General features: G+C 46.4%; 1 protein-coding gene across 6 annotated transcripts in view; it reads right to left on the reverse strand.

Moving 5' to 3' along the window:
* Rbp (RIMS binding protein) overlaps positions 1-25594 on the reverse strand; it is a 401872-nt gene that overhangs the window by 74432 nt on the left and 301846 nt on the right. For all 6 annotated transcript variants that reach the window (XM_077653608.1, XM_077653610.1, XM_077653611.1 and 3 more), the window contains one exon: positions 5786-5875. In XM_077653608.1, coding sequence (XP_077509734.1) covers positions 5786-5875 — 90 coding nt within the window. The remainder of the gene's footprint in view (positions 1-5785; positions 5876-25594) is intronic.

The raw sequence follows: 25594 nt of genomic DNA on the forward strand, positions 1-25594 counted from the left end.
TGCAAAAAGTGACGAGAGGAAAGGGAAAAGCGCGAAGACATTGAAATTCAAATTTTAACTACAGATAACTCAGCTTCTACAAAGCGCGTTTAAAAAATTCTTGCTGGACACTATTCGTGAAGCGGCGTGCTTCAATATCTCAGGCATGCCGCAACTTTATTAGAGCCCCCTTCCCAGCCCGTTTAAGGCACATAGTAGTGAGATACGAAAGAGCTCTGTAGTACTACTGCAGATCACTAGAATGCTCTGCAGTGCCGAATGAATTGTAATTGTATTCTGCAGTGCCGAATGAATGGTTCCCGGCAGAAACAGTTCCTGCATTAAGAAATGAAGTCACATCTTATGAAGGCATGACAGGGAAGAGGCTATTAGCACCGCCGCAGCGTCTTCGAACGGACATTGAGGCTATTTTGAAGAGATAGATACGGTTGTTGTTGTTGTTGTTGTTTACACCTTTCTAAGGAGGACTCACGATGGGGGACTGGACATTTGCCATCAACAAGCCCCAGCCACAGCGCTGCTGGCACGACGTGTTCTAAAATACATTAGAGGCCTATAAACAATACTATGGTATAATAAATGCCCCGAGAAAGTTTTTTTTTGCGCGGCAGTGGACTAAAGTAGGGTTCAAACCTGACTATGGCTCGCGTATCTTTCGTACTAGCGGGGTTGGAAAGGCCGCCACGGTGGCGGAACCTTTTGGATTAGTAACGTTCAGCAGCTGGAATGTGGCGCTGCTGGAAACAAAAAAAAAAACTCAAAGCATTACGACGAATGACACCACACCTACCGTGAAAATTCGTCGTTACGTCGTCATTAAACTGTCGGTCTTTGCTCCACTGTCCAACACGAGCACTTCAGGAATCGACCATTTTGCACAGTCTAAACAATGCCCATACATGTAAAGCAGTGTTTTGCTTCATTAAAGTTGGTTTGCTCCTCAACTTGCCCTTTATCATTCAGTTCAGTTCTTATGACACGCAAGCCAACATAATAAGCGTCGCTTTCAATCACAAGTTGCAGAGACCTCCAATTCAAGGCTTTAACTTAGGCTGCTTAAGTGATTGAGGGGAAGCTTTCTGAGCTGACCAAACTGACGCGAGACAAAGGTGCATGAATTTTGCTCGTTCTATAACGGCCTACCTCTCTGTGCCCTCACACAGGTATAGCTCAGGTAAATTTCTGGCAAGCTTCCTTTTGCTAAGCTTCAAGATATTGCCTGTCTTCGACAAGACTAATCTTTTTGCTGATAAAAAGCAATTCGTACGAATGCAACTCGGAGTCGTTGCTTGAACTACACGCGGACCTGCTGCAACTATATGGTGGCGAGACCACAAGTTATTATCTATAAGAAAAATTGGCGGTAAGAACATTCGTCCTAAATACGGCGGTATCAAATTAGGAAAAAAGCTACTCAGTGACAAAGCCGCGCATTCTGCCTTGCGATAAGCAATTTGAAGGACAACAGCAAAGTATTGATGGATACAGTATTCCCCTAGATGGGCTGTATGCTTGTAGGCACGCAGCTATTGTTGTAGTGGTTTATTAAAATAATAATAAAAGGGAACGATAAAATTTTTTTCTAGCCCCGGCATCTGCCATCGATACTGAAGCACCTGAGCTGGGGCAGCAAAAATAAAGGATAGCAGGCAGAATGGAGAAATGAAATGAAAGAGGTGAGGGGACAGGAAGAGATGAAAGGGGGAGAGGTAATATACACAAAAAATATTCTCACAGTAAGAAGTGTGTACAGGTTGCGCGCGTGATTAGTTCATGATGAAGCAATAGCTACGCAGTAAGTTTCTTCACTTGGTACTGTGTCCATGCACGCGATTGCATTAGCTGCGTTTAAGAGCTGAGGCAACAGCCTCGCAGTTTAACAGAAAAAATGAGCTGTAAAGAGGCAAGGAAGTTGAAGCTCTGCAAGTGGAGAGATAAACCCAGTACCTGGAAAAAAATATATCTCCGTGTATGCAACAGTAAAAAGATAAGAAGAAAATAGGAGAAGTGTTATTCTGATTTAACGAAAAAAAAGAGCAAAATAACGAAAAAATGAGGGAAGTGAGACAAGCACACGTTCAAAAGTCAAGCTCAATGGCGGCAGCTTGGAAAGCTCTTGCTGCATGAAGCAAGTAAAACGCTCTCATTCGACGCATACCACTTAAGAAAGAATAAAGAATGAAAGTCTCGCAGAAAAACGAAAACTTGCAGAAAGATGAAAAGAGAAAAAAATAAGACGAGAAAAACTTGAGAAAATGTTCAACCAGTACAGGTCTGCGGCTTTTGCTGCCGCAAAAGCTCACCTTGGCGTCCTAGGAAGGCATGCTGAGAGAAGAGCAACACAATCGTCACTCACAACAAGAGCAAAAGCACAAAAGAAAAAAAAAGTGATGCTTTCACATTCCCTTCCCGGTTCAAAAGAAATTCTTGACAAGAAGAAGGCAAAAAAAAAGCGAAAAATGCATCAAAATGACGTGGCCTCCAGCCAGCAACATAAAATGCCGGAGTAGCCCCTGCTTACAGTTTGCGGCTTTCGGGCCAACACGTCTCGACTAGTGCGTTATTATGGCGGCGATAGGGCAGAGGCAAGAAAGTCAGGAGATCTCGTTTTGGTGCGCTTCCTGACAGCGCCACGCACTGAGTAATACTTACGGCGGTTACAAGCATACCTCGGTTGGCGGACGCCATTTTGTTTCTCAAAAATTGCTTACATCTCTGTTACGGCCGCGAAGCTGGTAAATTTCTATCTGAAATAAGATTCAAATGCCTGGCAGTTGTATTGGGCGATCTAGCGACCCAGTGAGCCGGAAATTCTGCATTTCTGAAAAATATTGCGGCGGTGAAACAAAATGGCGTCGTTGTCAATACCCTACTGTTGAAGGTATACACCGAGGTTTCTCACGTGAGGCCGCGTAATGGTTGAGAGATTCACGGCTACGCAGCACAGCCGTTGAATGCGTTAAATTGTCATACCTGAGGTGTGGTTATCACCTTTGGCATCAGATTGCATGCTCGATCGGAGGCGATACTTGAGAGTGAGAGATAAGCGCCTATAGAAGGGAATGATAGTTTCAAAAAAAAAAAGCAGGCAAAAAAATGAAACGAAGACGGACCGGTAACGGTGGGAAGTATCACAAGCTGTTACATGACCCCGTTTCTAATGCATCCAATATGTAAAGAAAGAGTCTCGCGCGTCAAGAGAGGTATCGTTATGGAGCAAGGCAAACTTGGACGGCACGGCAGATGGCGCGTCAGCGCAGTTCTTGCGTGCTACGTTACCGGTATACGAGGTCGTTTTCAGTCAACAGAAATCTAAAGTGGCTGATCAAAAACAAAACAAAAGCAAGTATTTTTTCTTTACACAACGTAGTTGCCAGTATTTTTTGTTATCTCAACGGCGCTACAACACAGGCTGTATTAAATGTGAAGTTCAGGCTCCCGCAGCACGCTCTTTTATGTTGTTCTTAATGCCATACAGATTCTTTAGAACACCGAACAACTACACACGCACACACACTCGAAACAAACAAACAAACACCCGAATTCTTTAGAGCGTGTATTGCGGCGCTATTGGAACCGTAGCGGGAGGCTTAGAAACAGCAAGAGACTCCATTCAAGGCACCGGAGTTCGAACTTTGCCTCGGAAGTTTGTTTTCAAATGCGATCTCTGAAATGCGGGGCGGGCAATTTCCGAGATGGTCTCGGAGAAGGGCCAAGAAAAAGCGAATTGAACAGAGCACCGCAAAGATAAAATAAAAAAAAAAGCGCGAGAGGAAAAGAATAAAAACATCTCGGCATTCCACTCTTATATGCTGCCATTTAAATGCCCCGGAGATAACCTTTGTAGCGCAGCGAGGGAGGCAGCTTGGCATAGGCGGAATAAAAATGAGCACGAAGAAGTCTATAACCGCGAAGAAGTTGCGCAGGCACGGATGAAATAAGCGCAAGACAAGGCGCACAAAACAGCTCGCTCAAGAGAAAGTGTATCGGTGAAAGAGGGCCGGGGAGAAGTTAATTTTCTACTACCGCGTGCGGTCGCAATTCACTGGCATCGAAACGGAAAGTTCTCGCGTTTTGCGCAGGGCGATGTTCGAGTAAGATTATGCAAGAAAAAAAAACGATGACGACGCGATGGGATGAGGAAGCCACAAAATAGACTTTTTTGTTTCCCATTTTTCATGAAAACGATGCTATACCTGAGGTGTGATACCACCCAGATCCTCCTTAAAGTCTAAGCGTGGGAGCTCACATTCTGAACGGGTGAATGAAGACCATGGCTTATCGAGTTTACCAAGAAGAAAATATGTTTACAGAACTGCATTCCAGCGCACCATAGTCACTGAGTAGAATAAAAAGGAGAAGAAATAAGTAGGGCACTGTTTTAAGAAGCTTCGCGACAGCAAAGAAAAAGAACTGTACTGATCTGTGCATTTTTTTTCTACGAACGCCACTATCTTTCTCAGCTCACTTGAGCATATGAAATCATGTGGACGCAAGCATAGAGTGCACTCTATAAGGACACCGAGATACGGGCTCACCCTGCTTTGACTAGCTGGATTTTCATTCCGTTTTCAAGTATACTTTGCCAGAGGTGGAAACTCGACTATAAACTAGAAGGGCGTCAGTTCGAGCAAAATCGGCTCAGACTTCTTTCAACCTGCAGCCCACTCTTTACGAATGTTAGAAGCTTAGTCGAAGGATGGCGCGGAAGGCGGTCGACCAGTAAAACGTCCAACATGCCAGAGGTTCAAATTTAGCTCGCGTAAAAATGATAAGAGCCTCACTGCACATTATATTTAATTTTTGTCCTACCCAAAAGCAGAAGCGTAGCTAGTTACGCTGCAACTGCCAGAAAGGTGCCGAGGGCGTGAGCCATTTTTATTTAAACTTCATGCTCTTTGCTTTAGAGTTCCCGCGAGACAGATCAGCTCTGCCGAGATAGCGCCTGCAGCGCCATCTGTTGCAGTTTTTAGAAAATTACTACGGGGGATTTACGGCCCGACGGACGGACGCAAAACCCGTCAGAATGAATGGTCCCTTAGATGCTATCCCGGTAGCCACGTTAGTGGGCGAGGGATCGTTACTTGTAAGAATTTTTACTGGGATTAAAACTGCTGTCCCTGTTCCATTAAAGTAGATGCCGCCTGTGACCACAAACCTGGCAGTTAGAGCGGAACGTTTGTCACCGGCCCTGGCATTTAATGCAGGCAAGGGAACGAAAAAAAAAGTGGTTTATGTAACATTTCAAGAAAAGAAATGTTCTATAAAACGGCCGGAGGTTGAATTGTAAGTGGAAGTGTTTCAAACTCTGACTGCACTTTGAGCGGAGCAGTCGCGAACGATGCTAACCGATAACGCACACGAGAAAAGTTTTTTTTTTATTTTAATGCAATGGCACTAGGAGCCTCGCCTGGGAAAAAAAGCGGCGTGACATAATTCCGGCGTGAGGCCGCCGGAATCGACCTCCTAATGTGACCTTTTCCCTACTCACTCTCTCCAGTGAACGGGCCTTTTGTGCCAGCTCCATTTAATAAAGACTGCTCGGTAAATTTCCAGGTGGCAGGTGGTGCAGGCGAAGAGCTTGTATTGCCGGCGCATGTAATTAGGTGTCCCTGTGAATTTTTTTTCTTTACAAAAGTTTCACTTGATTCGTCACTTCTGATACTGTTCGCTGAAACGCGGCTCTCGTAATTGCGGCAAGAGGCCCGAGGCGCTACATTGGCGCGTGAAATCCGCTCGTTCATCGATCGCTGCATGAGCAGAGCGCGTGTGCGTTTCTACTGACCGTCCGTAGCCGGGCGACTTCCTCCTCGAGTGTTGCGTTCTGGGCCTCGACCTCGATCTTCTGCTCCAGGGCTTCAAGCAGCTGCCGCTCCTGCAAGTGCAAGAGGCACTACCACTCAGAGAAAGAAAAAAGAAAAAAAAACATCGGTTTTGACCAGCTGGCACTATGCACGCAATACACAACTCGAGTTAAGCGTTAATCATGGCACGACGGTGTCTCGTTAACTTCAACTCGCTTAATTGAAAATTCCAGTTTATTCAACGCGATGGTTCAGTCCCGTCAACAAGTGTAATAGAAAGGCTTCCTGCTCTGTGTATTCGCCACGGCGTGTGCCTAATTCGAATAAATAACAGGACTTGTCGGGCTAGTTGGTTGATCATAATGCAAAAAAAGACGAACTGCGCAACAAGAACACGGACGAAAGGGAGGCAGACACACACTAACGCAGACTTACAACTTTACTAAAGGAAGGAATACAAGGCAAATATATATAGCGATCCCAACGCACTTCAAATCTGATCAATATGGCACGTGACAATCTGCCCAGGCGATAAACAGACCACACAAGAACCAACGCTTACAAGATAATCTTATACCGGGCCGGCCCTTTCTATGAAAACAAAAAGCAAAGGAACGCTTAGCGACAGTGCACTCTTGAGAATTACGCGTTCTCCAAAGTAAGAAAATTCAAAACAAAACCACACCACTGTAGCCATCTGATACCACTGAAGCTCGAACCGCTTACAAGCGCAGGTGCTGACACCAAAACCAAGAGACGAAGCACACCCCCTTTTGAAAGCAAACAAAACGGGAAACAAGAACAACCACATCGGTTATCGTCAAAATCAAAAAAACAGTGAAAAAAGGCACCAGGTCAAAAGGGTAAAAACACCAAGAATCAGCTCAAGAAGCTACGTCACAAAAACAGTGAAAATAGGCACCAAGTCATTTAAAAAACAAAAAGATGAAAGACGGGACAACAGTTTAAGACAACAACGGTTTTAAAAAAGGGGGAGGGGTGAATGAAATCCGAAGCGTAGGAAAACATCTCAAACCATGACAGAACCGAAACAAAACTGAGATCGCTAATCAAATGAACAACGAAAGCATCAAACGCAATCAGGAGGCACTGCTCAATCACCAGGGCACAAACAGGCCACTAGGCTACACATGCCCCCGCAAAAACGAAAATTCTTTGGATGATAAGGAAATGGAAGCCTTGCTAATACAGTTGTCCGTGGTGCCGATGTAAAAAGTTTCGACGACGAGACGCTCCCATTTGTCATTCAATCTGGCCAGAAATTCCGTCTTTTCGAACCATGGTACACAGTCCCGTTGCTTCATTTTTGTGCAGTCCGCACAATGCTTAGCCAAAAACCCTCCATCATTGTTTGCCACGCTCAACCGGTGCTCCCTTGCTCTTTCATTAAAGCATCTGCCGGTTTGGCCTATGTAGACTTTTCCGCAACTAAGGGGAATGCGGCAAACAACGCCGGAAACGCAATCTTTGAACTTCCTTAGATGTTTGATTTTGCAAGGGGTCTTCTTAGTGTTCTTCATCATCACGCACACCTTGGACAGTCTGCATGGAGCCGAGAAGACAACGTTGACGCCTCCTTTTCTCGCCACTTTCTTGATGTTGTGCGAGAATTTGTGGCTGTATGGAATGACATGGGCCTTCTTTTGCTCGGCGTCTACTTTGTCTTTGCGTTCTCTCTTAATTTTTTGAAGCACATTTTCACACACACTCGAAATGACGTGCGGAGGGTATCCAGCTGCTTGCAAACGCTGAAGCTGGTACTGGAAGCTCTCTTGGACTTTGTGGTCACAGGACTTTTTTAGGGCCGACTCAACACATAGGGAAATGATGCCTCGCTTGACCAACTTCGAATGGGCACTAGTGTAGGGAAGCAAAGCCTTTTTTGACCTGGGTTTGAAGGACCAGCACACACGCTGTTTGTCAAAGTGCAGATCTAAATCCAGGAACTGAAGATGACCGTCAAGCGGTAGCTCACTGGTAAACCGGAGCCCGAAAGATTCAGATGAAAATGCCGAGAGGATCTTTGAGGCCAAATCCTGAAGTTTGCCGTCCCCCGGTGGGGTCAGGAAGATTAGGTAGTCATCGACGTACCTGCACACGCGGGTGACAGCCATCCCTCGCAGCTTTTCTTGAAGACGTCGGTCAAAGGATGACAGAAAAATGTCGCTTAAGGCTGGAGCTATGCTCGAACCGGAGACGAAGTTCCGGAACTCAGTTGGCCTCAACACTGGCAACTTCTTGGAACTTATAGATTTCTATCTAAAGTCTTCCGTCATCCACTTCAATGAGAGTTATCATATTCAAAAAGCAGGCATTTGTATAGGTTCGAGCATAGCTCCAGCCTTAAGCGACATTTTTCTGTCATCCTTTGACCGACGTCTTCAAGAAAAGCTGCGAGGGATGGCTGTCACCCGCGTGTGCAGGTACGTCGATGACTACCTAATCTTCCTGACCCCACCGGGGGACGGCAAACTTCAGGATTTGGCCTCAAAGATCCTCTCGGCATTTTCATCTGAATCTTTCGGGCTCCGGTTTACCAGTGAGCTACCGCTTGACGGTCATCTTCAGTTCCTGGATTTAGATCTGCACTTTGACAAACAGCGTGTGTGCTGGTCCTTCAAACCCAGGTCAAAAAAGGCTTTGCTTCCCTACACTAGTGCCCATTCGAAGTTGGTCAAGCGAGGCATCATTTCCCTATGTGTTGAGTCGGCCCTAAAAAAGTCCTGTGACCACAAAGTCCAAGAGAGCTTCCAGTACCAGCTTCAGCGTTTGCAAGCAGCTGGATACCCTCCGCACGTCATTTCGAGTGTGTGTGAAAATGTGCTTCAAAAAATTAAGAGAGAACGCAAAGACAAAGTAGACGCCGAGCAAAAGAAGGCCCATGTCATTCCATACATCCACAAATTCTCGCACAACATCAAGAAAGTGGCGAGAAAAGGAGGCGTCAACGTTGTCTTCTCGGCTCCATGCAGACTGTCCAAGGTGTGCGTGATGATGAAGAACACTAAGAAGACCCCTTGCAAAATCAAACATCTAAGGAAGTTCAAAGATTGCGTTTCCGGCGTTGTTTACCGCATTCCCCTTAGTTGCGGAAAAGTCTACATAGGCCAAACCGGCAGATGCTTTAATGAAAGAGCAAGGGAGCACCGGTTGAGCGTGGCAAACAACGATGGAGGGTTTTTGGCTAAGCATTGTGCGGACTGCACAAAAATGAAGCAACGGGACTGTGTACCATGGTTCGAAAAGACGGAATTTCTGGCCAGATTGAATGACAAATGGGAGCGTCTCGTCGTCGAAACTTTTTACATCGGCACCACGGACAACTGTATTAGCAAGGCTTCCATTTCCTTATCATCCAAAGAATTTTCGTTTTTGCGGGGGCATGTGTAGCCTAGTGGCCTGTTTGTGCCCTGGTGATTGAGCAGTGCCTCCTGATTGCGTTTGATGCTTTCGTTGTTCATTTGATTAGCGATCTCAGTTTTGTTTCGGTTCTGTCATGGTTTGAGATGTTTTCCTACGCTTCGGATTTCATTCACCCCTCCCCCTTTTTTAAAACCGTTGTTGTCTTAAACTGTTGTCCCGTCTTTCATCTTTTTGTTTTTTAAATGACTTGGTGCCTATTTTCACTGTTTTTGTGACGTAGCTTCTTGAGCTGATTCTTGGTGTTTTTACCCTTTTGACCTGGTGCCTTTTTTCACTGTTTTTTTGATTTTGACGATAACCGATGTGGTTGTTCTTGTTTCCCGTTTTGTTTGCTTTCAAAAGGGGGTGTGCTTCGTCTCTTGGTTTTGGTGTCAGCACCTGCGCTTGTAAGCGGTTCGAGCTTCAGTGGTATCAGATGGCTACAGTGGTGTGGTTTTGTTTTGAATTTTCTTACTTTGGAGAACGCGTAATTCTCAAGAGTGCACTGTCGCTAAGCGTTCCTTTGCTTTTTGTTTTCATAGAAAGGGCCGGCCCGGTATAAGATTATCTTGTAAGCGTTGGTTCTTGTGTGGTCTGTTTATCGCCTGGGCAGATTGTCACGTGCCATATTGATCAGATTTGAAGTGCGTTGGGATCGCTATATATATTTGCCTTGTATTCCTTCCTTTAGTAAAGTTGTAAGTCTGCGTTAGTGTGTGTCTGCCTCCCTTTCGTCCGTGTTCTTGTTGCGCAGTTCGTCTTTTTTTGCATTATCGAATAAATATTCTGTCCGTTTGCAGTTAATTTTATCGACAGTTGACTGTTTATATGTCTTCACGGATTATTACGTGCAAAGTCGGAGATAAAGTCTGCCAAGACTGCACTGGGCACGGCTGGCAGGCGACCAGAAAAGGACTGCCACACGTAATGCTAAAAGAAAAATAGGTAACTTAGAAGAAAATTGACCAAAACTAAAGAGAAACAAATCTTAGGTTAGAAAAAGAAAACTTTCCAAACGAAGCTGCGCTCAGTGCACTACTGCTGATTAAAATCCCGATGGGCTTTTTGTGTTTCTTTTTTTCTTGTTTTAAACAAGTAAACAATACAGCGAGCTTATAAAAAAAGCTCAAGGATGTGTACATTTAAAAAAAAAAGTGATGTAATGCGACGTTATTGGCAGCTGCGAGAGGGGGCATATGATTTAGTAGTCAATAAAGGTAAGAATGAAGGATGAGTTCACACATTTTAGAACGACCGAAAATGCCGGAATCTGAACCTACCCGTAATTTAAAATAAATTGCTAAACCTTTCTCACTCATATGCAACACACTGCAGTCCAAAAGACAACCAGGAAAAGCAAAATTCGCGATTACAGAGTGGAGAAACGAACGGTAATACTAAATTGGCTCACCAAGCAAGGTTCAACGATGTGGACAAAGTGAAAACGCATGACAGATATGCTTAGACGGGATGGGCATTAAAATCAGTACAATTTCGCACTGCGAAGCAAGCACCTGGCTATTCTACGTTCGAAATTAAATGCTTGGTTATAGGTACCCACAGTGGCCACACTGGAAATGGTGGTCATTGTGAAGAGAAAACGGAGAAATGCGCGAGATTCAACCCAACGGGCATAAGCTACGTTTGCGCAGTTTGAGAATTCCGCGTATATATTCATCACCCCCGTACTTCCTTGCAGCACCATCAAAGCTAAGATGAGTGCACGGGCGACATTCCGAAGACGACGAATGTAGTGCTAGTATAAAATAGGCATATGGGCATATGGGACATCGTGCGTTAAAGCGCGCATGCGCCAGACGCTGTTTCACATCGAGCCGTAACGTAACGCTCGCGTTACGTACGCAATTTCCCGAGTTTAGCGCGCGCTACTCTTGCCTACGTTCGAACAACGTTTCCCAATATGGCGCCCCCTTCGAAATAGGACAATTCGCCTCGGACTGAATCCGTCTTTGTTACTGCCGTTGTCAGCACGTTCGCTGGCAATAAACGGGACACTGGGCTTTGGCTTCGTCTCATCTCGCCTATAACAAATCATATGAGGGATACATTCGCGCTATATTTTTTATTTAGAGCGGTGATTCTGCCGCTTCTGGTCCTCACAAGAGCGTCGGCTTGTTGACAAAAGACTTTCCCGTTTTAACAAACAGATGGCGCTACCGGGCTAAGCTTACCGTGGCGTTTTCGTTTGTACACGCCGAACTAAAAATGCGAATGTGACAACTGGCGTAAAACCCCGAAAAATGCCTGCATTTATCGCACGTAAGCGCATGTACGCCCATAGTACATAGAAAGCGTCGATTTAGGTTCTTTTCTAATAACATCTAACAACACCGAGGAGACGACATTCCTGGAGCGACACGTTTAAAGCGTTCTCCTGGCTGAGCGTTCATTGCGTTGCATGAAACTTAAGAGGTGTAGTATAGAGGCGTTTGCAAGTGCATTTGCTGAGGCGCGACAGTGATTGCACACGTGATCTGCGATCTTCAAGCGCGATATAACGCAGCTTATTGCAATGACATAATTTGCCAGTACACAGCCCGCACGCAATGTATAGCATGTAGGGGCAAAATTTCGGCTGATAAAAAATTGTATTACTAGGTAGTCCGCAGACAGTATATAGAATTGTGTTGTGAATTTCGCGTTATATTGGGCGATTTAAAAAAATGCTGCACACAGTTTTCACCCATAGATAGTCTATAGAGCCAAAAAGTTAATGTTCTAAGCATGCATAGCCCACGGACTATATACTAGAATACACGGTACCCCCTTAGATGCCTTTTTTTTTCAAAGCGTACATAAAAAAGTATTAGACTAATGGCCAATGTGCTCAAACAACACAACAATAGTTATTTCCTTGTGATGTTTTGCACACTTCCACTTGAAGTTCCTCAGGTTTGTTGGAATGATAATTTAATGAAGGACTCTAATTCACGAAGAAGTTAACGCAGTTTCCAGGACATTTCCGAAAGCAGCGAATCTCGCAGTTAAAGAACGAGACAGCAAAGAAAGCTAGCTCTATATCTGCAGAAAGGTCGTTAACAGAGATTAGCTTTATTTTTGCATGAGTGCAAGCTGAATAAAACCTCTCTCTCTGTATGTCTTATTTACTATTCACTCATGTGATTTTCCGTGGTCGTTCACCATCACGTCATTAATAACACCTCACTGATCGAAGCCTAAGTTCAGGAGTTGAATACTGCAGGCGATTCAAATTGTTAGAAGACAAAGGTGAAGATGACTAAAAATCGAAACAGGTTTTTCTAAAACACTGTCACTCTTCAGGCACTAACCGGTTGCTTTTTTTTTTACTAAGGCTCAAAGATGAAAAATCTGCCAATTAAAACGCACTGAGACGTGAAAACATCATACGTAAACGCCATTCACCTAGTCCGCCAACGATGACTGCCGATTATATTACAGGAAGCAAGCGAAAAAATAAAAAAATAAATATTAGATTTGTGTTCACCATAATATGTTATGTAATATCGCATTAAGGTGCAGAACTCGCAGAGTCTCTGGCCATCCAAAATGCGCGGTTCTCGGAACACCCTGAATGTATAGCGATGGTCACTATGACGATCTGAGAAGATTTGCTTTCAAGAAGATTTCAACGAGTGTGCCTCCTTGCGAGGCATTCCTATTCATCTTGCTGAAGCGAAATATCCAGCCAGAGGTCGTCAGAGTCCCATGGAAGCCGCTCCGGCTTTGAGCAACAAAATAAACTTTGCGAGCATCGAAGAAGCGTGCAGCAGTCACACGCACCCACTGGCGGCGAAATTGTTCCCGGGATGGCTTTACTCGCTGATGCGTTACCGTTTTATTGCCCCCACTAAACCAGTCCGCACGGACCGGCCCGAAATTGCCTCCACCGTATTATATCCGACCCCTATACTGACGCAGGCTGGACGGCAGTGTATATGTGCCTATGTAAGCTCGGAAGCGGAAAAGCAGTTCGAAAAGAAAATATGCCCAGTAGGCATGTTCCTAACAGAAGAACTCCTGGAGAAAATTTTATATATGATAGAAACGTGCGATTTATGGCGCGCAGCATTAGACGGCTGACGGCTTCAGGTCAGTCTATTTTATTTAGTTCTGTATTTACATAATGACGAAGAAGGCAGTACACTAGCATAGCATGAGCATGAGAACACTGCACCTACAAACATTCCGCTACAAAATTAATTTCGTTGTGACTGGAAACACAACTCTCAAATAATTACTTGATATTCACTTTAATATCCTGGCACAACAGCACCCCATCAAGTATGACAGGCAAAGGAGATGTGTGGTAAATCACACGTCACTCTAAAACCTTAAATGCTCTCCTTTCGACTGCACAGCAAGGCTGAAAACGTCCTTTCTCATTCTAGTTTCTTAACAGGAGATCACACACACAACAAAAGAGCACGTTAATGCAAAGTAAGCCTGGAGAATCCAGCACACAAGGGTTCTTCTTACTGCTTGGTTTCTTACCAGGTGAACAGCATCGACAACTGTGCCCTACTCATTTTTTCCTTTCTTCCATTTACTCTGTAGCTGAACACTACAAGATCAGCAGAAAAAAACCTGCACACTTTTACCCCATCCTCACCCTTCACTCCACACAGGATAATCTCATGTCCTTCGCAAAGTTCAAGATAACATTCTCCTCACCTCACTAATGCCCCACAGCTTCGGGTGCGCAACACAGCTCACTGTCCCAACCGTGCACGCATCAGGAAAGACACGGACATATTCTATGTTCATGTAAGACTGCCATTACCTGTGTTTATATCTTTTACCCTCCCCTTTTTCCTGGAGTGTTTGGCTTCACTCGGGCTCAGCAGATGATCTGAGGGCCTCAGGGGAACAAGCGTTTTTTTTTTTTCAAAAGCAGCGGTGGCCAAGTGGTTAATCATCCGCTTCGCATGCGGGAGGTGCGGCGTTCGATCCCCAGTGCCGCCGGGTAACCACCGGTGATACAATGGGTACAAGCTTTCCCCTGGTCTGGTGCTCGGCTTATTTAGGGTGAAATACTTGGGAAATGGGTCTTTGACCCACATTGAGAAGTCGAAAATACCTTGTGCCATGGCGCTCTTTGGCCACAGACGCCCTTGCGCCATAATCATCGTCCTCTTAATCGTTCTTTTTCACTAGGCCTTAGTGCTGGCCTTGAATATTTTTTTCTCTTCTTCGTTTCTAGGCATTCACATTGACTGTAACGACGACTGATACACTCAACCAGCCGGCTGAACACCCCAACCGATTCTGTGAGTGTAGTACAGCGGTAGTATTAGTAGCAGCCACTTAGGTGCAACGCACGGACTCCGCACGAACAGCTCCTTAGTACATGCTACAAGAAATTAGTGATTTCGCGAGCTGTGCAGTAAAGGTCTTTGCATACCTGGATTTTATTGGAGTTATTTTATATATCATCCATGAATGGTATTTCACTCCGCAAACTAAAACTGTTATCAACAGTCCTGTACAGATTCTACCATTTGCAGTCTTTTTTTCGGAGGAGGGGGAGTGCATATTAGGGAAAAGTTCAAATTTCTAACAAGGGAGTAATTACTCACTAGCGTCCACGCAAGCGCAGCCATACGGCTAAAAAGGAAAGCTATACAGCTTTCTCAGAAACTTCGTAGTTAAAGAAGCACCCTTCCTGGTCCGGGGTTCGAATCCGGGACCACCGCTTCACCGGAGCAGTCGCTCTACCAACTGAGCTAACCGTAACGGCAAGGTTATGGCAGGGCGAGAGCGAATTGATCAATAACTCAAATTGGGGCAATGTCTGGTCAAACGTTTAGGGAAATTCCCAAGGTGGAGTAGATTTCTAATAAGGGAGTAATTACTCATTGGCATCCACCCAAGCGCAGCAGTATGGCTACAAAGGAAAGCTACCAGGACGAATTTCTCCTTAAATGCGAAGTTTCCGAGAAAGCTGTATATTTCCCTTGTAGACGTATGGCTGCGCTTCGATGGATGGCAATGTGTAATTAGCCCCTTGTTATACATCTACTCCAACTTGGGGGATTACTTTAACCATTTGACCAATTTCAGCTCAGCAGATTATGCGCAGGACAATTTACAATTTAGTCGCATAAAAAGAAATACACTAAGTTATTTTTGGCTTCGCCCGAATGATAATAATTATAATAATTGTTTTTTTGGGGAAAGCAAATGGCGCAGTATCTGTCTCATATATCGTTGGACACCTGAACCGTGCCGTTAGGTAAGGGATAAGGGAGGGAGTGAAAGAAGAAAGAAAGGAAGAAAGAGGTGCCGTAGTGGAGGGCTCCGGAATAATTTCGACCACCTGGGAATCTTTAACGTGCACTGACATCGCACACAGCACACGGGCGCCTTAGCGTTTTTCCTCCATAAAAACGCAGCCGCCGCGGTCGGGTTCGAACCCGGGAACTCCGGATCAGTAGTCGAGCGCAGAAGCGCCACTTTTGATGAGTATGAGAGTAAGCCTGTCTTTCGACTTAGTTCTGCTACAATCTCGTCTCTAAAAACAGGTGCACAAACGAAGGAAAAGAAAACACACTTCATGCTAGTATTTATTCTGTCCTAAGAACTACTCTAACAGCAAAAAATTCACAGCCCCCAAATATTGCGACCGCAGCTAACTCCTACCTTGTCCTCCATTTCAGTCTCCGAGCTGCTTGCGAAAAGATCCGCTGGCGTGACGTCATAAAGCTAGCCGTAAGCGGAAGGCCAGCTGCAAATCCATCAGAGCAGCGGACGTTCTCATGGCGACGCAGATAGCGCACGTGCGGCGGCTTCCACGACGGGTCGAACAAAAGAGCCAAAATGCCTCCCCCTCTTTCTGTTTCACTCTTCATTCGAGTCACGAAAACGGAATTATGCGCACGACGTCTCCGCCACAATCCACCGCGTGGCCCCGGCGAACGTGACTGATTTCTTTTTTATTGCCTCGCCTTCGTCACACAAAGGCTTTTTGCCAGGGGCAAGTCGCGCCCCTCTGGTCACGACCAGCGGGAGAGGGACCGAAAAACAAACGGGACGTTCCAGTAAAGGAAACAACGCTGGACACTAACGACCTCTGTCCGGCGCTCTCTGCGCCCACGATGCGACGCTAAGCCCCGTCATGGATTTCCTACCAACGTAATCTAACTTTTCATCTGCCTTGTTTATCACGAGCCGCTCGTTTCAGCAGCATAACGGCCAGCACTCATCTTTTTTGTACATACATGCGATTCACGCATACACGCGCGCTCGCGCGAGCGTATGTATGTATGCGTGCTCGCATCTGCGCGCACGTGCGCTTTGACTTTTGAAGCAATATTTTTTTTTCAGCAGTGTATTCAACTAGTAAGCGTTCATGGCACACACCACCTTCTAAATGCATTTTTGTCCTCGCCACGTCTGCGTGCGCATAGCTACGCCGTGGTCTGGGCAGTTGCCACATTGGTCGCCAATGACTGTGACAAAATCCCCCAATTCTCTTTTTTTTTACTAGTAACGGTATCCATCACCCCTATAGCGGTCGTCGGGCATTGAGGCAACGAAACAAACATATGAACAAACGAATGAATGAATGCTGTTTGCGTTAAGCGTGTTTCTTTTTCATATAAAGAGGCAAAGGAAACTGCGCTCTGACGCCTGTCACATTAACTCACACACCCCCAAAAGCATTCAATGTTCCCACCGGCCGCCGGAAGCACTTCGTTGCTATTACTGTGATATACCGGCTGAGGTCAAGGGTACACGCCTACACTTTCTTACACCCGGCTCCTTTTGTCCTGACGCGACTTAAAACACTGCTTGCATCCTATCCTCTATTACAGGCGCACACAACGAGTTTCCTCAAAGCCTAACGCGTTGTTGCGCCCTTTAGGAACGATGATGAGGGAAGGAGTCAAAGAGAAAGGCAGAAAAAAAAAAGCGCCGAAAGAAAACAACACACGCGTGCGACGATCCGAAAGCACGGCATGGGGGGCGGAGGGTTGGCGGGAAGGGCACGTGCCGCATTGAACAGTGTCCCTCCCCATAACGAGGAAGACGAGGCGGACAGGGAAGAGAGAAGGACATTACCAACGAGGGAGGAGAGGGGGCCGATCCTTCCCTCCCCTAATTACCGGGGGCAGCGGAGCAGTGCACACGGCCGCTGCAGACGATGAGGGGAGGTGGAGGGTGACGTTGTGGCGGCGTGTCGCCAACGCCGTCGGCTGCCACGCGTGTATACACAGGCGGGCGTTCCCTACCACCTCATGCTATTTTACCTAACTCCTTAATCTTCCCCGTTTATTTTTCTGCGCTTCTGCGCTCGAAGCCGTCACTTCCGGGTAGTCAATGTTTCCGCGGGATTAAAACGCCTCTCGCGCGCCTATCTCGACGGCAGCGCCCAGGAAAGACGGCTCCCTTGGGGTTCGCTCCAAGCACGGAAACGCGAATCCTGTCGTCTTCTTTTGTTGTTTCTCAAGAGTGAAGCAGGCCAGCAAGGGGGGGGGGGGGAGAGAGAGAGAGAGAGAGAGAGCTGTTCAGTGACTCGCGCGTTAACTGGCCCCTGAGTAGGAAAGCAAGGGAGACAGGCGAATAAAGTTGAATCGCCCGAAACGACGAGGAATGGAGGGAACGCGAGTAAATTGGTGGGAGCCAGGCAGTGAATATCCCCCGGCGCCTACCCCCGAGATTGAGAGAAAGACGCGAGAAGAAAAATACATACAATGTACTCTGTTCCTCTGGAATTAAGCGGAGAAAAAAAAAGAGAAAGGATCGGACTTTTAAGAGGAATGTGGGCGTGAAATGAGACACAGGCGCGTGAAGTAATGAGCATTCTGCGGAGAGAGCGCGACCGAGTAAGCGAGGAATAAAAGTAGTTGGCATCCAAAAAATAAAAGAACGAGCGAAATAAAAGAACAATATGATAGAGGCGAAGGGTAAGTACTTGGCTGCAGCACCTGCCAGATAAGAATATAAAATTTAAAGATATTGTAGGGCTGAAAAGAAAAAAAAAACTGCAAGCTTTACTCAAACATGAGCACATTGTAAAACGAAAATAGACACTCTTTTTTTACGTAACGATGCAGTTAGGCGAACGAAAGTGCATTCGTACACTGACTTTACCCCAGCTTTTATGATTGTAAGCGACGGCTGTGCTCTATTTCAGTGCATTACTGCTATTTTTACGCATTGCGCGACCAAGTAATTCCGGGCGCGCCAGGTGACAGTGCTGAAAAAAATAGCCCTTACTAAAAGTGGACCAGGGGGGACAATGCAACAAGGCAGCAGCCACTCTGTGGAACATTTTCCCGACACGCATTTTAAACGACAGTAGCGCCCTCTCGCACCCGCCAGCGTTAAGACTTAATCGAAACGTCGATATGGCGGAGAGAAGAGGCGGCGCCACGCTTGCCACCGCTGAGGTGGTGGGCACAGTCATATCGCCGGCCCTTCGCTGAAGGTTCCTTTCACCCAGTACAGTGACATGCGGGTGGTGAGACGCACTTTCTCGCGGGGTACAATGATGCAAAGCATCGTTCTTCCTACTTCGCTTTGACAAAGATCGAAATATCGGGATGTTTTCTGTCCTTTCTAAGGAAAGAGAAGCGAGTCTTTCAGCCAAAACTGACTGCCTTGGAATTGAGCGAGGAGTAAACAAAAAATACAAACAAACAGGAAACCAGAGAGACCTCAGCTCACTAAAACCAAATGGGAAGAAGTGGTGCATGAAGTTTAGCGCCCCGTGGCTACACATACGCTCATACATACACTACACATACACATACGCTACACATACACACACCGTAGTTGAGGGCTCCGGATTAATTTAGACCGCCTGGGATTTTTTAATGTACACTCTCATCCAGCAGCCCGCGAAAGGGCGCGCTCACACTTAATAATAATAATTGGTTTTTGGGGGAAAGGAAATGGCGCAGTATCTGTCTCATATATCGTTGGACACCTGAGCCGCGCTGTAAGGGAAGGGATAAAGGAGGGAGTGAAAGAAGAAAGGAAGGAAGAGGTGCCGTAGTGGAGGGCTCCGGAATAATTTCGAGCACCTGGGGATCTTTAACGTGCACTGACATCGCACAGCACACGGGCGCCTTTGCGTTTTTCCTCCATAAAAACGCAGCCGCCGCGGTCGGGTTCGAACCCGGGAACTCCGGATCATTAGCCGAGCGCCCTAACCACTGAGCCACCGCGAAATGGGGACGCCACATCCTGGATTCGATCTCACGACCTTGGACGCAGCTGCCCAACGCCGCAGCTACTAAGCCTCCGCAGGAAAAGGAAAGTGAGGAGATACAATAGCTCGCAAAACGCGGTAAGCGCGCAGCACCCTTCGCTCGCGTCTTCGTTGCCCATTGTGTTCGGGGCCTGTCTATCGCAACAAGAAGCAGCGTCGGGCGGCGGCCGGGTGAACAGTGGACAACGTCGTTATCGTCCCGAATCGGGAGAGCCTTTTGCCGCGACCGGTGCCGGAAACGAGCTGCCGCAATTCCATCTTTCCGCTTTCGCTGTCGCTTCCTGGGCCCCACTTCCGTCGTTCCCTTCGCCTCTTCTTCCTTCTCTCCATCCCTTCAACCCTGCCAAGGTGTACTCCAAGCATTTCCGCTCTCCTTCTCATCTTCCCCAATCATACCATGAGCCAAGAGAACAACGCTAAACGCAGAGAAGGCTTCCCTAGAACGTCCTTCCAGCATGATGGTGCGTTTATTAGCGTTCTCTTTTTTCCTTTTTTTTTCCTTGGTGAGTCGTGACAACCGGTCTATTTATGAGCTTTACCTTGATGTGGCTGACGTAATAAATCTCCTCGTATTAGCACGGCAAGCAGCCAATCAGGCCGTCGGCACAAATGAGGGGATATTACGTGTTTGCGTAAAACCTACAGTAAAGTTCTAAACCGAAAAAAATCTGCAGCGCACTAACATACCAAACTATTCATCCCAACTCTTCTCCTCAATGTGCTCTTCGTTATCTGGAGCCAAATTCATAGTGAAGCTGAAGGGGGAAAATTAATGTAGATTAGCCCAGCTAATCCAGGATATACAAAGCGAAAGATGTCGGCGTTCATTGTGTTCATTGGCGTTGGCGTTGACAATGTTCTAGACGGCGATGGATTTGAGCAAAGGAAGGGCGCATAACTGGTTCCCTGGATATGCGGACGCCTCATTCGTGCTTTGATACATGTTGCGGTGGCGAGAGAGAGATGTGGCCTGAATGCATTAGAGCTGAATGCAACCTCCCAGGGTGGTAGGGAGGGCGCGCTGCCTATCCAGTGTGCGGAACGCAATCAAAGCAGGCTTTTGCAGTTGAACACCAAGACTTGTATATGGAAGCGAGATTGAGGTCTCCACTGAGCCACGGAGCCGGTTTGCGCCTTTACTTCCGTGAAAATGAACGTCCGTTGCAAAGTTGTCAACGCCAAAGAACTCTATGAACGCCGTCGGCTCACTTGTTTTGTTGGGTTCTTGAGGAAAGGAAATGGAACAGTAACCGTCTCACATATCTCGGTGGACACCCGAACCGCGCCGTAAGGAAAGGGATCAAGGAGAGAGAGAAAGAAGGAGAGCGGGGGGAACACCTGTGACTCAGTGCTACTAGTGGCGCATGCGCAGTAGTCACTAGGGAGCGAGAGAGAGAGAGAGAGAGTCGGCGGCGGCTTTTCGCTTCAAAACAGGAGAAATGGTGAGATATGGTCGAAACTACCACCGACAACGAGCCTGACCTGCTGTAGTCCTAAGTAGATATCGACGGTGACGGAGAAGAAGAATAATGAGGGCAGCTGTAGAGAGGCCTACTGTATTATACAGGTGCGGAGCGTCAACATGGGGGAAGCCTTAGGTGAATTATATGTATATGTGTGGATCAGTCTATACAGGGATCAAAAGGCGTCGATATAGGAAAGCCTTGGATCAAACATGCAGAGTTTTAGATATAAGAAAGCCAGTGCGTACATATAAGGTAGTCTTCGGTCAAGTCGTCTGCTGACACGTTGTGCAGGACGCCGGCGTAAGCCTGCTTGCAAGCCGAAGGCTTGCAGCAGCTGCCATCAGTTCAAACTACGCCGACCGATTAGATCTGCATTGGTCAGAACAGCACCGACCGTACTCCAATGTGTCCTAGGGGCAACTGTGTGCGACGAACGCTTCTGTATTTTTATGAGTTTCCTGACAACCGCTTAATGTCGCATTATTTATCTCCTAACTCTGGAAGTAGCACCTGGTGATCGATTGGCTGCCTCTGCCACAGATAAGCGCATCAGTACTAAAGCGGAGCAGAACAGCGTGTTAAATGTAAACTATGGAAGCAGACTACCATTAGTGTTATATTACTGTCTGAATGTCCAACGAATTCCAACGTTATCGTCGTGTGTTCGGATTCTTTGTTGGTGGCTGTTAACTAAACGAACGTAAAGCTCAAATGCTACGGGTTTCATGGTTCTCTACGCGTTTTAGAGGCCCCGGGAGAATGCTTCGTTTTCTGCAAACTTTGTGCACTCTACATGTAGTGAATTCGACTACTTAAGTGAAAACATCTTTATTCAAATGTCAGAATTTTTGCACCGCTAAGCAGACCACTTTCGGACGGCCTAGCAGAGAGTTTGAGTGATTAAATGTGATTCGATAAGTTTTCCTAAGGTGGGAGTTATTTCTATAAAATGTCAACCGCCCTATAACATAGCGCGGAGAGATATCCCAAGCAGCACAGGTAATTGGCCCAACGTTGGAACGGTATTGGCAAAGGCCGGCCGTAGAAAGGGCCAGGATGGAGCCATCCTGTAACAATATTGGGCCGGTTACCTGTGCTCCTTGGGATATTGACTGTCAATAAACACAGGCCAGAGGAGTTATAGACACCTGACTGACTTGCAGCATAATGTCGTATAAAATAAAATTAGCTGAATAAAATGAAGTGCGTCTAGCATAAAAAGTATCCCAAAATGCCAAGTTTGACCTTTTCGCGTTCTTTCACACGGCAAAGAACCGGACATAGCAGAGAAGTGCAGACAACTAAAGCAAGTTTAACCACGCGACGCATAGAACTGCTTGTGGCTAATCGCAATGAGGAAGGCCAGTTTGCGCCCCCTGCAACGGCTTCGCTTAGGTTAATTAGTAATTCCGCTGATACGAATTCAGTCTTAGCGCCCGGCCAACACGTGCCCTATGTAGCCTCTACCATCAAAGTCTCACTTCCCAGCCCGGAAGTCAGATTAATGACCTCTGAACAAACAAAAAACAAACAAACAAACAAAGAGACCGACAAACAAACAAACACACCAACAAACAAAACCCAAACAAACAAACAAATTAACTAACCGACCATCTAACAAGGCAACTAACTTAAATCACTGATTAATTAACGTACTTTCTAAAAAATCCAGTTACAAAGTAACCAAACTAATTCCCGAACTAACCAGCAAACTAAACAACCCCCCAAATATCTAGATAAATATACTGAGAACTCAGTAAAATAAATTGCTGAATAAATATTACCCTTAAATCTAGGACCTTCGGAGCCCTTCGTCCCAATTTAACCTCATTCGCAGGATTAGAAGTTTGAGGAGAGGAACAGCGCTCTCAGAAAATGTAGTAGGGGGGGGGGGTGCACAATTTTGTAAAACGTTTTGTTCCCTCGTGTGCAAGCAATGGCTACGCCCGGCCTCCGTGGCCGCCACTTCCACCCCATTGCCTCTATTTGTAGCGCCTTCGTTTGCAGCCGTGGCGCCTGTGTACCACCAAGGCCGCCGTTCGGCACCATAGCACGGACATCCGTTTCATTACGATCGTTCCTTCTTCCACGAGGGGGGGGGGGGGGGGGGAGGTGGGGGGGGGGGGGGGGAGGGCGGTGTTTCTTGTTACGCATCGCCCAGACGGCGCCGCTTCTGACAACTGCTGCTCCCGCCGCCTCAGCCAATGCCGTTTCCGCCCTCGCGTCGACCCCGCCCGTGCTTCATCTCACGCTCTCTTGGCCCGATGCCCACATTCGGATACTGCGACTATTCGCGTTTTTATTTCTTAGTTTAAAGAAAAAAAAGCGTCTGCTCTTGATTTCTTTTCATTTCCGCGGTCCTTTCGCGCATTACTGTAGCCCCAGTGAGCCATCCCTTCCTGTATTTCTTTTCCGTCGATTGTCCTCTCCACACTATTCAGCGTTTCCGTGTTTTGTTGACGGTGGGAGCCCTTGTTTTGCTTGACTAAGAATCGGTCTACTGGTTTCGTGGATTTCGCGCTCCAGTTCAGTGCTGGAAGTTGAGAAGTTTTTTAGAGGGAGCAGCGTATGGCGTCGCATAGAACGGATACATTGAGGGCAAATTTAAACGTCGCCTGCTGGGACCTCGCGTAACCGTACAGAAAGACGATGGTCGTAGCAGCGCGTCTTTACAACGCATACTTTCTTGGACTGTACTCACAATATGCGTACTGGCTACGTACGGACGGTGACAATCATTCTTGTTTGTCACTAGAGGGGACACCCTAAGCCGTTGTAAACATGTCGGTTGAAGGCCCCTAGTGGCTGCTCTGGCCCGTAGTCCAGTTGATAGCCCGCGGTTACCCTTACTGTGCGCGTCTCCTGTGTTTGGGCAGAAACGCCGCCCGATGCTAGCCACACATATTCATGTACACACATTAATTTTTTTTTGTGTGTGTTGTCTCGCATATTCCTTTCACGAAATTCCTTACTTTCACTAGAAAATACATTCTGCAGTACCAAGATACTACGCCATTTCGCTGCTAAGATCAAGGTTACGGGTTCGAATCCCAGCCGCGCCGCTCCCATTTCGTACGGAGCGAAATGCAAAAAAAAGGCCTTTTGCGCTGCGATGTCAATGCACGTAAATAAATTACCGGAATTCAGAGGACCTTCACTGCGACCGCTTTTACTGCGAAAGTTGTTCGGTGTACCGTATAACCCTGAATTTCACCGTGAAATTTAGTCAGCCGTAATGCCCTTAATTATTTGTTAGTTTAAAAATTATTAAAATTATAGTACTGTAAATTGAATCAAACGGTAACCACCTGCCAATAGTGGCAGGTGCGAAAGTGGAAACCAACAAATCCCGCTCTCCACTTTTAGGGGGAGGAAGGAGAGGGAAGATAGAGAGAGAGGGCGGGAAGTGACGGGTGGCCTAGCAGCTCTGGAGGTTACGGCGAGACCGGAGGAATGCGCTACCGGAAGGCACCTGCCACGGGAAGGACCCAATTGGTTCTGTAGAAGGAGGACGTTATAGGGGTTATATGGCTAAACCAAACGTGTAAGACAGCTTTCGCTGATTCCAGCGCTAAGCTGGTAAGCCTAGCTCTACAAATTTTTTCTAAGGTTGCCTCCTTTTCTTTTACCTAAATTGACTTCTGAGCCCGACACAGCTCTGCTGGTGCGGGCTCCCGGTGTATTTCATTTATGTATGATTTCATTCTTTTCAGAGGACCAGTTCAAATGTTCAATGGCTTCTCATATAGCCTGCGTGCAACTTCGGGACGCTAGATTATGTTCATCAAAATTTTCCCAGTAGTTTTTACTTCACAATACTCAATAACTTCCTTGTTGCGGAGCAACAGTTTTTGTTATGAAAAAAAATACTACTACGTCATGATGTTGGATTAAGCTCCCATTTTATCTTCATCGATGTACAAGACCAAGCCTCACATACGCGTGTTAGATGTTTACGTTGGATAATAATAATAATAATAATAATAATAATAATAATAATAATAATAATAATAATAATAATAATAATAATAATAATAATAATAATAATAATAATAGGTTCTGGGGGAAAGGAAATGGCGCAGTATCTGTCTCATATATCGTTGGACACCTGAACCGCGCCGTAAGGGAAGGGATAAAGGAGGGAGTGAAAGAAGAAAGGAAGAAGAGGTGCCGTAGTGGAGGGCTCCGGAATAATTTCGACAACCTGGGGATCTTTAACGTGCACTGACATCGCATAGCACACGGGCGCCTTAGCGTTTTTCCTCGAGGAAAAACGCTGCCGCCGCGGTCGGGTTCAAACCCGGTAACTCCGGATCAGTAGTCGAGCGCCCTAACCACTGAGCCACCGCGGCGGGGCGGATATGAAACCGAAATCAGCTTTTTTGGAACCGTTTTTATGGAGGAAAAACGCTAAGGCGCCCGTGTGCTGTGCGATGTCAGTGCACGTTAAAGATCCTCAGGTGGTCGAAATTATTCCGGAGCCCTCCACTACGGCACCTCTCTCTTTTTCTTATTTCACTCCCTCCTTTATCCCTTCCCTTACGGCGCGGTTCAGGTGTCCGCCGATATATGACACAGATACCGCGCCATTTCCTTTCCCACAAAACCAACTATTATTATTATTATTATTATTATTATTATTATTATTATTATTATTATTATTATTATTATTATTATTATTA

This window comes from Amblyomma americanum, chromosome 2, assembly GCF_052857255.1.
Source record: "Amblyomma americanum isolate KBUSLIRL-KWMA chromosome 2, ASM5285725v1, whole genome shotgun sequence".
NCBI lineage: Eukaryota > Metazoa > Arthropoda > Arachnida > Ixodida > Ixodidae > Amblyomma > Amblyomma americanum.